General features: G+C 34.2%; 3 protein-coding genes and 1 long non-coding RNA gene across 5 annotated transcripts; all 4 read right to left on the bottom strand.

The window, feature by feature from the left end:
- Positions 1-79: 79 nt before the first annotated feature.
- On the bottom strand, positions 80-2,792 carry LOC114942055 (uncharacterized). The gene is made up of 7 exons (XM_029317340.2): positions 2,654-2,792; positions 2,405-2,594; positions 2,094-2,248; positions 1,552-1,833; positions 942-1,131; positions 554-794; positions 80-437 (listed from the first exon to the last, which is right to left on the bottom strand). Exons 1-7 carry the CDS (start codon positions 2,777-2,779, stop codon positions 326-328), a joined length of 1,296 nt encoding a protein of 431 aa, XP_029173173.2. The 5' UTR covers positions 2,780-2,792; the 3' UTR covers positions 80-325.
- Positions 2,793-3,857: 1,065 nt separating this feature from the next.
- LOC146721337 (uncharacterized) lies at positions 3,858-5,808 on the bottom strand. Its single transcript, XR_014925702.1, has 2 exons — positions 4,257-5,808; positions 3,858-4,178 (listed from the first exon to the last, which is right to left on the bottom strand). It is a non-coding gene; the product is annotated as an uncharacterized LOC146721337 (long non-coding RNA).
- Positions 5,809-6,497: 689 nt separating this feature from the next.
- LOC114942039 (folliculin-interacting protein 2) lies at positions 6,498-13,313 on the bottom strand. Of its 2 annotated transcripts, XR_003821739.2 has the most exons (13): positions 13,003-13,313; positions 11,885-12,089; positions 11,414-11,503; positions 11,231-11,310; positions 11,079-11,158; positions 10,512-10,631; positions 10,201-10,432; positions 9,595-9,918; positions 9,443-9,527; positions 7,882-9,227; positions 7,229-7,682; positions 6,877-7,140; positions 6,498-6,654 (listed from the first exon to the last, which is right to left on the bottom strand). XR_003821739.2 is itself a non-coding variant. In XM_029317310.2 (12 exons), exons 1-12 carry the CDS (start codon positions 13,101-13,103, stop codon positions 6,928-6,930), a joined length of 3,330 nt encoding a protein of 1,109 aa, XP_029173143.2. In that variant the 5' UTR covers positions 13,104-13,312; the 3' UTR covers positions 6,498-6,927. The 2 variants fall into 2 exon arrangements, 1 of the variants encoding a protein (XP_029173143.2); XM_029317310.2 differs by having other exon boundaries at positions 6,498-7,140; positions 13,003-13,312.
- Positions 13,314-14,091: 778 nt separating this feature from the next.
- LOC146721336 (dnaJ homolog subfamily B member 4-like) lies at positions 14,092-15,287 on the bottom strand. Its single transcript, XM_085486939.1, has 2 exons — positions 14,681-15,287; positions 14,092-14,398 (listed from the first exon to the last, which is right to left on the bottom strand). The coding sequence occupies exons 1-2, from the start codon at positions 14,887-14,889 to the stop codon at positions 14,107-14,109; spliced, it is 501 nt and encodes a 166-aa protein (XP_085343065.1). The 5' UTR covers positions 14,890-15,287; the 3' UTR covers positions 14,092-14,106.

Here is a 15,287-nt window from a genome sequence, read left to right as displayed (position 1 = left end):
CGTAGAAGCGCGATTGTGAAATTGCTTTAACCATTTGCTGATTTTTTAAAATAACTTAACGTATAGTATTAAAAAGTCGTCATGAACAAGGACATTTTATTCTCACAACAATGTACAGGACACATCGCAGACGCTTGCATTTATATGCATTCGTACGATTTAATCTCTGGAAAAATCGTAAGAAGAGATATTATAATTTGTATCACTTTTCTTGATGTACTTCGCTTACCGATTTTCTATTTACGATGCGGAACAAGGTTGTTGCAAAGACACTAGAATTAATTAATACAGATCTCAATTTTACAATTTGATCTAAAAAATAATATTAAGAGAAATTAAGGAATTTTATAAGAACTTTACTTCCGTAAGCCTTAGAGATAGAGGGACAAGAGGACGAACAAGGTGGCAGTGGAACGAGAGTTCCAGGCGGAATGTAGCTAAAACAAAAATGATAAGTTTATAAATTTATAAACTTATAAATCGGTAAAAAGATATAATGGAAATCACATGAAAAATTCAATTATTAAATTGAATAACAAAGAGAAACACTAACCTTAGATTGTACGTAGTATTATCTTCCATAGGATTAACAGCTGGATAATAGGCAGTAGTCATGACCCATGGTTTCTCGATCTGATCAGCTGGTTCCACGGGTTGGTAACTCAATCGCATCGTAGTCTCGGATTCCATTGGAACGCCAGAATGCTCATACTTGCATATGGGTGCGTACGATTTATTAGGCAGCAGACATTCATGATTGTTCGGTATGTAAGATAATCTATGGGTCGTGCAGGCTGAAATAATCATACGTTGGAATTAAAAAAATTATATGGAGTAATCACACAGTGTTCAAGGATTCTTTAATAAGAAAGGAACCTCAAATATTGTAAATTTTAGTGAGATTTTATCTAAAAAACCTACATGTGTATAACGTAACTTACATTCTAATGGCAAAGGCGAGAAAGTGAGATTGTTTTCAGGTCGAAGCTCTGTCGGCGGGATCGTCTGTTTCCAAGTGTAATCATGCTTTTGCGTAGTTTCATCCTGCATCGGGCCTCTGCCTAACAACCGCTTCTCGCAAGGCGTGATAGGCGGTTCCTGTTTGACGCACCAATTACCCAGGAAACTCAGCTGCAACAAAAGCGAGATTGGTTCATAAAATTTCAAATTTCAAAATCAAATTGACGTAGTTCGAAAAAATAATTGCACGCGACGATTCCGATTGTAAATAAATTTTATGATTAATAGAGCGATTATCTCGTTTCAGACATTATTTTACGATGTTGAAACGATAAAACTAATTGGCGTCCTCAATCTTACGGGAATATTCATTGTTGTCATTTCGTTACAATAGCATTACGGCTTGATAAAAAGATGACTGTCGAATCAATCTGCGAGGCGACGCAACGATTGTTAGGCAATTCAAGAAAATTATCTCGTAATCATCGCATAATGCATTCGACAATGTGACCATCGACCCGATTTAGTGTGTCATCCGTAGATCGAATTCACCGTGAAGGTGCGATGCACCTTCTGCATGAGTTTACTCACCCTATTGACGGTGTCGTGAGAGAGCGGACATGGCGAAAAAATGATATTGCCAGATTGGCGAATGGGATCTGGCTTGTCACCGCCACACCCGAAATAGCTAAGCCGATACGTGGTGTTGTCGTCAAAGCAGCAACCGCTGTTGAGCAAGTTTTCGGTTTCGTGCGGGCTGAAAGGTTCGGTAGGCTTTTCACAGTGGGGCCAGTAACTCAGTCTGTATGTTGTGCATCCGTCCATCGGTGTCATCGGGCGATAATATTCTCTTCTTGGAGCGTACGGTTCCTCCTGAAGAAACAAACAATTATATATTTAAATTATAATTTATACATAATAGATATATATATATATATATATATATATAAAATTTTAATTTTATTTAATTTGCATATAAATAATATAAATAATTAATAAAAAAATCATATTATATTAATATAATTTGAGGTAATAAATATTATTTAAAAATATAAACTATTAAAGAACACACTCGTAGTTTATTAAAAATTATAAATTCAATAGGTTTTAAAATCACTGCTTGAATCACTCACTTTTACAGGGGTTTCGTTCGGCCAATAGCTAAGTCTGTATGTCGTACAACCTTCCATCGGTACATCCGATTTGACATATTTTGAAACGGGTGCATAAGAGGATGTCGGAAGCAAACAGGAGGAATTGTAGTAGCTCAAGCGATACGTTGTATCATCTGTTTTTCGACGTATAATTAGTTAATTAAACACACATGGCAAATTTTATCATAATTAAGATGCTACATTTGACCTTTATTAAAAATTAAAAATTACTAAATTATAATTGTATAAAATTAATGAATAGTTTAAAAATCTAGTGCGACAGAAATTACCGGACAAAGCAGCACAAGGACTGTACAAATTATTCTGCGCCTTAGTCGGTTGAACGCGATCTACATATTTCCACGAGTAATCATGTTTATGTGTCGTGACATTTTCCATCGGACCTCTACCTAGTAACTGTTTGTCGCAGGGTGTTATAGGCGGTTCCGTTTTCACGCACCAGTTGCCAAAATAACTCATCTGAAAAAGCAATCAACTTTCGGTCGATAAATCATCATAAATATAAAATGTTATCATACGTTATGCGTTGTTTCGTCAGATATCGGTGCGTCACTGCATATCAGGTTGTTTTCTGGACGGATAGGTTCTACCGTACTACTGGGACCCTCCCAATAAGAGAGTCGATACGTTGTATCTTTTTCCATTGGTATGTCCGATTTGAAATAATACTAGAAAAAGGTTACAAATGTAATTTCGTGTCATGGCAAATTAGCAAAAATATTTTTATATTTATAATCTTAATATATATCTTTATAAATCCAACAGATTAGAAAAAGAAACATTTTTTTCTCGAATATTAATTTTTCAATTAAATATATGTCAAATACGATACATCTCAGGCTAAAAATAACGTGCTATTCTATGAAATAAAGAAAAACTGAATTTTTCGGGAACTACTTACATTAACGGGTGCGAAAGATTTCGATACCTCTGGCTGAATATATTTCTGTAAAAATAATTTTTGCTTTCTCTCTAATTTATATCTTTAAAATAAATAAATACATAAATACGATTGCATAAACATTAGAACATGCCAACTTACGTAGCATATGGGCTGCGGTATACAACAGCAGCAACAGTTGCAACATGCATCATGGCCTAGCTAAAATATATTATATTCGAGAAAGAAAACGTAAAATGTAGATTGAATAAAGAAATTATTAAGATATTGAATACAAGTACTAGAGAGTAATCTTTTTCTATAAGCTCACCCGAATTTTATTTTTTGCCTCAATAATTGACTGCTGCGCAGTTGGTTTAGGTCTGTTAGTGATAAAATTATGAAGTATTTATTTTAAGGCAAGTAATTATTTTAAAATGATATACGTTTATGAATGTATGAGAGAAATATATATGATGCCGAAATAAAAATTCAATTAACGAGTTATTGCGGTGTCAGAGCTCACGGATCAGGGGGACAGATTTCCATGATATAATTTATATCAATGCTGGTATCTCACATCGGAATATCACAAAAATAGAGCGAAGAAATTTAGTTAGATTGTCATAATTTTTCAATATTTTAAATAGTAACAAAAATGTAAAACGGCCGAGTCGTGTGACGTTATTCACTACCACTTCGAGATACAGATTTTCAATATCGTCGAAGAACGGATAATTTCGTTTTATTAAAGCTTATTTACATTAATACAATTGTCGCTCGTATATTGAAAACAAAGTGATAAATATAAGGCCAACTTATCGAGCTGAATATTCGAGATGTTCAGTCAACTACCATTTATTACATGTATAAATTATAAAACTACAGTCATTATATTAAAACTAACGCAAATTACAATCATTCTATAAACGTTTCGACCGCACGCGGTCTTCTTCAGTATAATTATTGAAATATAAATTCTTACAATTCACATAATATCGAAATTTAATTATAGTTATTCAGAATCAAGAGTTTTTGAGTAATTAACGCGTGTTTCAATCCGTCCTGTCCAACAATGTTCGCCTCGATATGATCCCTGATTTTGTTCAGATCTCGGATAGTTTCATCGTTAATATGCGAGAAATTAACCCGTTCCGTAGGCGCTGCGATTTATAAAAAATTACCGATCAACGCATGTCCAAATTATAATATGTATCCCCTACAATTGGTAGTATGCTTACCTATCATCGTTCTTCTTGATAATTTTGCTACTTATTAACAGTTATTAAGGATGACACATAACAAACCAACAATACAGAAAGACAGCTCATTTTAAACTCTACTTGATCGGAGAGCGTGCGTGTTTATATATGATCTAATATCTATGTTTTACTCGTTAATGTCCTATTTGTCCTATTATTATTTCTTGTTCGCTAATATATCCAAAATATCAAAATACGACTCGCTAAGTAACTCAGTATCTTTGTTTAAATTTAGTCCATTTTTTTGTTCCTTGATATGTAGCATCTCAGAAATGAGTCTTTTATAATAATTATTTTCGTTGTCCATGATCTTAACATTGTCCCAATTAAAAGTATGATGTTCATTTATTATGTGTTCAGAAATTACTGAATGTTTCGTTGAGTCCAACCTAATATTATTTTTATGTTCTTTTATTCGCGTCTGCAATTGCCTCTTTGTTTGGCCTACATAAGATGCATTACAATTATTGCAACTGATCTTATAAACCACATTCGAATTGCATGGATGTTTAGTTTTATCTTTCTGCGCTTTAATAATATTATCCAGTTTGTTGAGACATCTATACCCTACCATACAATTTTTATTTTTTACCGAGGAAACAATCATTTCTGAGATCCCATCTATATACGGAATGACAAAGAATTTTTTATTGCCCGAGTCATTTCTTATACTTTTTGTTCTTTCTATGTTGGCCTGTCTCTCTATAATGCTCCCCTTAGATATGATGTGTTCTATCCGATGATTAATTTTGTTAAAAATCAGATCAAGAGGGTAACCATTGCTTCTGAGTATATTAATAATTAACTCCAAATTTTTATTAAAAAATAGTGGATGTGATAGCAATAGACATCTGTCTACAAGGTTATATATTATTCCTATTTTGTGGCATAGTGGGTGGTTTGAATAAAATGATAACGTCCTTCCTGAGAAGGTTTCTTTTTGATACCAGTCTATATATATTTTGTTATTAATAATTTTAAGTGATAAATCTAAGAAATTCAAGCTATGGTTAACCTCTTGTTCGACCGTGAATTTAAGTCTTTCATGATAGTTGTTAAAATTATTCACAATCTGAGTCATATTAGTCATAGAGGTGGCCACTATTATGTCATCCACATAACGAAAATAAAACAAACATTCCAAATTCAACGCTTTGAGAACTGTATCCTCAAGATCTTGCATAACCAGGTCTGCAATAATTGGTGATAACGGTGACCCCATAGGGGTCCCAAACGTCTGTTTATAAATTATGTCATCAAATGTAAAATATGTAGAAGTCAATATGAATTTTATACCCCCCAAAAATTCGTTTTTCGGTATTTTAGTATTTATTCCAATGTGATCCCATCTATCGTTAATACCGTCAATCGCAAGATCCAGAGGAACGTTCGTAAACAAAGACACCACATCCAAGGAAAACATCCTATCATTCTCATCAATCTTTTTACCAGACAATATGCTGTACAAATCAAAACTATTATTAATATGACTTTTCGCTTTGGGTAGACTAGTTCGTAAGGTGTTTTGTAAAAACGAAGCCAGCGAATATAGAGCTGTATCAACCGATGAAACTATGATTCTAACTGGATAGTTTTCCTTATGGATTTTCGGTAATCCATACGCTTTTGGAAGGAGAGAATCACTACAACGTAATTTATAATATTCGTTTTTTGAAATATAATCTTCCTTAAGCCATCTCTTCAACAAATCATTCAAATCGTTCTCTATTTTTTTGCACGGATTTTTTTTAGGATTTTTATAGGATAAATAGGACATTAACGAGTAAAACATAGATATTAGATCATATATAAACACGCACGCTCTCCGATCAAGTAGAGTTTAAAATGAGCTGTCTTTCTGTATTGTTGGTTTGTTATGTGTCATCCTTAATAACTGTTAATAAGTAGCAAAATTATCAAGAAGAACGATGATAGGTAAGCATACTACCAATTGTAGGGGATACATATTATAATTTGGACATGCGTTGATCGGTAATTTTTTATAAATCGCAGCGCCTACGGAACGGGTTAATTTCTCGCATATTAACGATGAAACTATCCGAGATATTATTTATGGCAAAATTTGAGAATTTATTTTATACCAGCAAAATATGTAATTTGTTAATTAATTATTAATGTAATTTATTTAAATTAAATAATCGAATAGAACTGATTAAAATATACTGTGATTGTGAGGAATTTTTAAAAAATACAGTAGAATAAAAAAGTTCATTTAGATTTTATTAATTAAGTGTACAACTATAAGTTCGCATGAATCGTGTAAAAAAAAAAAACCATATACGGACAGTACAGATTCCATAGTCAGAGTCAGTCGTCAATTTCATTAGACGATAGTTATGTAATTCGCAATAAGACGCTGAAACAAATAATAGTTAGGCCACGAATAAACTTTAATATTTTTTTAACGTAATTTATAATTTAAAATTAAAAATTAAATATATTACATATTACTATGCATTTAATCGTAAGAATACGTTATTATTGTGTATTATTGCGTATTCGACAAAAAATATAAAGTTAGTTTTTTTTGGTCAAAAAATATCAGAGCGCATATTGATACGCTATATTTAAGAAATACCTATCTATAAAATCACGTAAGCAGAACATCAGTATAAACAATTGAACGGATTTAAGTTAGCGTAAAACCAAATCGTTGCGCTATTTCCGGAGAATGAGTGCTCGCGACCGCAAGTAGAAGCGGTATGTCGGCTGCATCGAGATCAAGAGCATTGGTTAAATTGTTTACATTGGCGTCGGACACTTCCACGGACATCATCATTTCTGCTAATGCTTCGCTTCTCAACCATAATTCCCTCAGTTTAGCCTCCAGAATTGCTATACACTGAAACATTAGTTTATTTTTAAAAGAATAATTTAGAAAAAAAATACATGAAAAAGATGATTAATGAAATTATTGAAGAACAGCTCACATGAGTAGGAGAGCGATAATTTCGCCATACATAGGCAAAGGATTCCAGCATGTTTGACACCAGACGCGACATTCCGACCGTCAAGGGCGGACTTTGCCAGGGCGTGTTGTTTGACAAGACCCCGACATGCCACGTGTCCAGATCAGCCAGCACACAGAGAGCCTCCGCGACTGGTTGATCGATCGTGGGGAATTGAGCGTTGACCATGACTTCTTCTCGTATATGCAACCACCACTTCTCCTCCGGTTCAACCTCGGCGTTGTCCTTCTCGTATTCCGAAATTTTCTTTCTTTTTCTCCTCTTCTTCCTCTTAGTTACGCCTTGTAACACTAAGCCCCACGTGTAGCCCGTGTCCAGGATGTTACTCTCGTCATTCGTCACTCTATTTCGCACAAGAGTCTTCGTAAAATCCATTTCTCTGAGTAAACCTTTACTCGTTGAAATCTTCCTCGACCTGCAACGTAATCATTATAATAAGACAAATAATGCTTTTTAATAAAATCATGGAATTAAAATATAATTAGTCTATAAAATTCAAAAATTTAGAGATTGGTTTTGAATTAATTTAATTCCACGATTTTATGACAAAAAAATCTGAAATTAATATAAAAATTGCTTTTTAATGGATATTAGTTTATCGAAAATATACTAACTGTGGCATCGGTAGCTCGACGACGCTATTGGCTTCCATTAGAGCCTCAAGACTGTTTGACCGCGATAATCTTATGCTTCTACCACTTTCGGAACTTCCGCACGTGCGCAATACTTCCGTCGCGTTGGTCGGTGTTTCCAACACTTGTTTGCTACCATCGTAATCTTGCGAGGCAGCGTATCCTTGACCATTGCACTTTAAACAGAAGCCAATGGATCTTGCGCTCATTTCGGACGTTGCTCCCGGTGGAGGTTGTATGCTCTTCGATGACTCGGGAAAGTTTCGTTGAATGATCTTTCTGAGTACACCTTCCGGAAGTTGCGCCGATGTGCTCGGTACCCCTTTTGTGAAAGTGTAAGAGCACTGACAATTGTTAACCAGCCTCGCTCTCGACGGCAATTTCGAAGATTTATCTTCTCCTCCGAGAGTGAAGAAAACCTGCGATTCTTTAAACTCGTCGACAAATCCGCGATCCATGTTAAGCGGTAATTCGGGTCTGTTATAAAACATTTTTAGTGGATCCACACTGTTATCCAACGGATGCTGCAGTTCAGCCTTTCCGGCCGCGAGATTTTCTTCAGCGTTATCCAATTTCTTTTCGAAGCTCAACGACGGATAGTCAAGGTAATTTTGCGGCTGATATTCTTTCGACATAATATCTTCCTGAGATTCGATCTCGTTAACAATTATTTTCACCTTGCTCGATGCATAATTTCTTTCGTTATCCTTAGCCGGTTGAGCGTCCTGCTCGTGTTTCTCGTCATTTCTACCTGGCAAAAATTCCTTCGTTGGAAGCTTGAAGTCTACCGATGCCTCGGTTGATTTCGTCACGAGCGTGTCAAGGCCGGATTTCATAGTGCTGCTACGCTTCAAGGGACTGATGGATCGCGAAATCCTCGATCGTTCCATGGGATGCTGCACAATGCACCGGGGTGTGTTAACATCGTCGGTAACACCGTTGGTACGTTCGGACGATCGTATCGGTTTACGCGATGGCAAAACGCGCGACTCGCATCTGCGAATCAGGGCATCTCGATCGTTGAAGGTGCACGTCGACTTCCTGTTAGCGAACAGGTGCGGTCGCTTGCTATAAGCCTGCTCCAATAGATTCGTCGCCGTTTGCACGTCTTCCTGCGACGAACAGCGGTATTCTTGGCATTTTTGTATCATCCCGCTGCGGATGAAGTAAGACAGAAACGACAAGACTGAATTAATCAGGTCGCTCTTCCGAGGATCGCCCGCAACGACGGTATGTGCCACTTTCACGGGGTTGCCTAACGCGCCATACAGATCGCCAAGTTGTGCCCAAAGCGGATTGCAAGAATACCAGCTGCCCAGTTTCTCGATCTAAAAATAAAGATACGTGTCATCTCTCAGAAAAGTTTTAATTACATTTTAACGTTATTCTAATAATAATAATAATAATAATAATATCGATATTGAGATCATTAAAAAATGTCTACTTATTTTTAAAATTTCTTTTTAGAAATTTTAGATTCTTCAACTATATAACTTTTATATTTAAATGGTTCTTAAAATTTCCTTATGATTTTTTTATTTACCATTTGCCTATCACGCGGAGATAGTACGGTATATATCCAACCGAGATGATATGTTAATACAGCAGTTACTACGGTGCTCAGGAAGCTGAAAGATGTTGGGATAAATATACACGTTTATTAAATCCGAGAGATTTATACTATACTATACTCACAAATTTGTCGACTTTGTATCGAGTTCATCAAATAACTGACACATCTGCTGCAAATTGCGATGTAAAGTATTCGGATTATCATATACTGTCACAGAGTTAAGTAAAACGTCATGCCACAACAGAGGTGTACGGATACTAGTGTCAACACTGACGTTGAGAAGTATGTGCAGCAGTGAAATGACAAATCGAGACGTTGCTCTGTAAATTCTGTCAGCCAGCTGTATCGATCCGTTGATTTTGTTGGTCTCAATGCAAAAGTATCTTAAACGATCCAGCATTCCTTCTAAGAGAGCCATGTGTTCCAAAAGGCGTACCTTTATTTGGCTACAAATATTTTTTATCTACTTTAATATATTTCTATTTTTTGAATATACTTCTTAATCAAATTATTAATCTTATCAAATTAATAATCTCTAGATCTTTCAATTTTTTCAGCAATATACAATTATTTTTATTTTTTATTTCTTTCTACGATTTTAAAGAATCTATATTTAAAAGCATTATGTTTATATTTTAGAGAGAAATATTTTCCATAAATATATTTTTCATATGAATTATATAAATATGAATTATATGAATATGAATTATATGCAAGTAATTCTATACCTTTCGTGGCCCTGAGCCAATCGCACCAACATCGTTAAACCTAGCCTGGTCTTGTGACGTTTCGCGTGTCCGTCACGCCCGTCATTTCCATTTTCGTTCCAGTGCTGCATCCCAAAAGCATCGTCGGAATCAGATCGTCCGAGGGAAGTCGAGACCGCTCTCAACCATCTTCTGCGCAAGCTAGTTAAACTGCCGATGCCGGACGAGCTGTTGCTCTCCAACGATTGCGAACCTGGATCAACATCGCGTTACGGTACATGAGCACACCATCCTCGGCAATGAATCGATCTAATTGTTTGACATAATCTTACTATTTGTCCGCGGTGTTACATCTAAATCCCAACCGCTACCGATACTCGAGCAGGTCGAATTCTTCCTCGGACCCGCGTGCAATTCATTACCCGAAGAGTTGCCGGAACTCGGTCGAGAGTCTGCGATGGAAACCTAATCAGGGTTTATTCTGGCGCTATTTTTAATAATCCTTCCAACTATTTGACATTTTTATTTATCCAATTTTTGTCATTCAAAATTGAACAGATTTCTCACAAAGTTGTAAAAAAAATAATACATTTTATGTGTAAGTACATGATAGCATATAATCATGATAGCATAAAGATAAGTTATTTAAAAATCAATTTTATAAATCTCTTTTTAAAAATCTGTTTTTCATACAAAATGTATTTAATAATCAAGGAGTTGAAAGGAACAAGTACGGCCATAATAAAGTAAATGATATAAGTCTTTTTGTTAAACTCCGTCCTTCACATAAAATATATCTAATCGAGGAGCTGAAAGGATTAATCTTTATTGTATTTTATTTCTCAAATTAGATTGAAGCATAATAATATAATAATAATATGTAATATCGAAATACTTACAAAAAGATCGCATACTACTATTGCTGGAAGCAGAATCTACATGCATAGATCGTCCTAATCCTTCGTCCGAAATTCTTTCACTAAAATACAATAAAAGAATTAGCAAAATCAATAAAAATATCCTTTGAAAGAAATAGTGGAAAATAATTTACCTTGTTTTGCACGTGCTATGTTCTGTCGCCGGAAAAATTTTTGTACACATGATACATGGCGGAGAATTCATTGAATGAACCTTTAAAATGTGAAAAAACAAATTAATAATTGAGATAAATAATTAAAATAAAAATACATAATTATTGTGAACAGATAAATTAAAAAATAAATTTTTCATTTACCTTAAATGATTTTCCTCTGTACGTCATCGCCACAGTACCAAATACCATTTCGCTTAGTAAATTCACATCATCTTCGATCATCTTATCTCGCTAAAAATTTTAGACATTATATTTCATTAGCGATATTTAATTGTTGTTGATTAGAAATGTAAGTGTCAAAAAGATATAATTTCGATGAAATCTTCTTGTTTAATTCAATATATGTTATAATATAGAAACAAAATAAATAATTATTTTATAGATGTAAAAAATAGAATTTATCTTATCTTGTATAATTTAAAACACTAATATAAAAATAAAAAATAATATTATGTACGTGTATTATATAAATTACAACAAAATAAGTTTTTATTTAATACTATTATAGTAACTATATTACTTATTATTAGAGCATTAAATGTTATTTAATTAAGTTGATGTTTATAATTTATTTATTGACTTTAATGACTGATGTATAAAATTTATAATTACCTCGAAATTGTGAGCGGTTCCTATATTAAAAGGCATCTCGCACTTTCCCTCCACATTGTTGTTTACCGCTGTGCACACGGTTTCGCTTTTACTTCGATGCTTCTGCACTGTCATTGAATCGAAGAGAAGTTTTCTACCACGCCATTCGCACTCTCTAAATAACAAAATCCGCACTTGATCTGCTCCAAGAAGTAACACAGAATTCCTACGAATAAATGCATCATATTTAGAAGATTTTTTTATTCGCATATCAGATAGAGCAAAAGCATTATATTTAATAAGTGTATAAATTTAATATATTATTGTAATCACTATACATTTTTTTAAAGACATATACTGTTATTTTTGTAATAGAAAGAAAAGCATCATTTTTGAAAAAAAATCTTAATCTTAAGATATGTTCATATATATCAATTTATAACAAATATTTCAATTCTATTATATGTAAATATACCTTTTTATATTAATTTATATTATAATATATTTTCTTATTATATTATTAATTTATTAAGTATTCTGTATAATTCTACATATTATTAATTTATATAGTAATTAATAGCCTTGGTTTACATTACACTACTGTAACAAAGAAAATATAAAAAAATCAAGAAATTTGATACTAAAAGCCAATAATTATTGCAGCGTAAAAATTTGCATATATAAGAGAGAGCTGTGATAAAACTCTCATGATATCTTTCTCGAATGAAACTCGACCTCGACACGACGTGCGGTCGCTTTGATGTCGCGTTGGTAAAACAGCTGTAGCGAGCAAATGAATGGAGCAAAATAATTATAGTGTGAAGTAGGTTAGGGAATTATTAATTTCTCTGAGATAATTCCATGTTTTTAATCATGCGTTTATTATTAATTTTTCACTCAACATAATTTTCACTTTTATTCTTGCCCGGGCGATATGTACGCGCTGTCTTCAAAAATTCAAACCTTCTTTCTTTTCTATCACTAATGCAAAATAACGATATGCCAATGATCGATGTGATAAGGCGTAAAATAATATCAATGATAACGGATGCTGCGCGAGAGTTCGGAGAGTTTGCGAACGTCAACGATAAAGAACCGTGCTCCGAAATGGAGCCGAGCGCGCGCGATCTCTTGCTCACCTATCATTCTCAGCTGTTCGCGCACTGGCCACTAAACTTTCGACACTTTCGCGTAGACTGCTCTTCCTCGAAGGCAGCAACTTATCGAGCAACGGCATCATAAAGCCACAGCCCGTCGTCTATAGTTAGCCCGCATCGCTCGTCAGACTCGTGTCTCCGCGGAACTATCATGTCACGCGGAACTGTACCATACATGCTTGCGGGAGTGTACGTCTACTGTAAATAAAGTCACGTGCGGAGGAGTCATATGATTGCCGGAGATAATAGCACAGCTGAAATCGCTGTCGCTGGCTGAAATGACACGGTCGAGGCCGCAGCTTGTCGGAAGCCAAGAGCTCTTTAATTTCATTAGACTCGTTTGTGCCATTTTTTTTCATATGTCACATGAATTTTCTCACGTCTGTTATATATGAATGAAGCATTCCCATGCTCTTTATTATGAATTAAATTTGGTAAGAACTCACGAAGTAGTACCGGAGTAGCTTACCGATGGATAAGTTTTTATTTGATCATTGGTAGATCCCGCAAGATGGAGACATCCGTTATACCATGTAACAATGAGCGGTCACTTCAAAGATGTGTTTGGGTTGCTGATATTGGTATGCTTGTATCGCGCATTTAAGGGTCAATGATACTAGATGTCAGCTATTTTGGTGTATGACGTCAGAAGGGTGAATCCTTACGCCTATATAAATGATTCCTCGTCAATTGCTTCAGTTTTTATGAAAATACAGACACGCTTATAAGAAAATATATATTTGGAAAATATATGTATAATAAAACATAAAATTAAATATACATGTATGTAAAGAATAATTAAACATGTTTCAAAAATTGCATGATTACATCTTTTTTCCTATCTCTCTGTCGAATGTTATTATAATTATTTACATTTTATTAATAGCTTGTAAATTAATTATGCATTATGATAAAATAATCAATTGTGCAAAGAGAGAGAGAGAGATAATTATGATAATTTCAAGTAATTTTTATTTTTAAATAATTTCTCTCGAAATTATTTACGTTGAGAAATATACAAAGTAATGTTGAATCAATATGTGAATCATATAAAGCGAAATATATTTACAAAAGACATGTTCAAATTCACGTTTCACATATGAATTTTAATTGATCCGCTTCATCTTTCGGATCTCGTCGTAATGGAATGTTATCGTCGACATTTCTACGCATCTTGTTGGCCAATATAAGACGATGAATATACTCGGCATTCTCGATCGTACGAGACATTTCAAAGGCTTTGTTGATGTGGTTCTTGCTGAATAACGGTAAATAAATCGGAAACTCGATATTAAATTTCAGTATCAGATCGCCCCTTTGCTTCGGATTTGCTGGGAAGGGCATACCTTCGCCTGATACACGTTTGATGTAATCCTGTCTGTGAGATGGAAAAGATCATGTAAAATTTAAATACAAAACCTGTTTAATTCTCTTACAATCAGTCATAATTTTTAATAAGTAAATAAAGGAAGAAAATCCGTTTAAAATCGAATAGTGTATTACAAACAATTAAAATCGCTTTTAACGGATTATAATTGCATGTTCTCTCTATTTTTATATAAAAATTTATATTTTTTTCAGGACAAACTAAGCCAAAGAAAATTGACAAAAATTGTGGAACGACAAACATGATGCGGTCTTATAACGGGAGTTTTCGTACGCAACGATCGATGTTATCGGAATCCGAAGAGTTCTGTCGTCGACGGTGTTAAGCGTGATCACCGTTCCGGTCAGCGCTTCCCTTAGAAAGATATCGACCGTCGTGTGCAAGTCCGAGCCCTCTCGCCGGAACGTTTCGTGAGGCCGATCCTCCGTGACGAAGATAACATCCGCTACGCTGACGTGTCTTAGACTTAGTGAAGATATCATCCCTCGTTACGATTAATCTTTAACCCTTATTCCACGGAACTCATATTATCATTTGACACGATGTGTGATTTAATCATCTTATATTTGACCACGAATTGACGTAACAGTTATGCATTGCAAGTTTTTTCGTTAACTTATAATAATGGTGATAAATAATGCCAGATTGACAATATAGAATTAATAAGAAATACGTGTAGTATTCGGCGGTACAAGAGTTAACTTACATTTTGAAATACATTCTCTATAGTATTCGTGAAATAAAAAAATTCGCTCGAATAAACTACAAGTCATAAGTCGCAAGTAGGAAAAATGATTGTACATGATATCACTAGTTAGAAAATTAGTTTAAAGAAAGAAGAAAGTAATTAAATTTTATTTTATCTTTAAAACACTTATAT

The sequence above is a fragment of the Nylanderia fulva genome, unplaced genomic scaffold (genome assembly GCF_048542155.1).
Source record: "Nylanderia fulva isolate GAGA-0341 unplaced genomic scaffold, ASM4854215v1 Scaffold5, whole genome shotgun sequence".
In the NCBI taxonomy this organism is placed as follows: domain Eukaryota; kingdom Metazoa; phylum Arthropoda; class Insecta; order Hymenoptera; family Formicidae; genus Nylanderia; species Nylanderia fulva.
The sequence above is the reverse complement of the archived record's forward strand: the minus strand, read 5'-3'. Positions and strand labels throughout refer to the sequence as shown.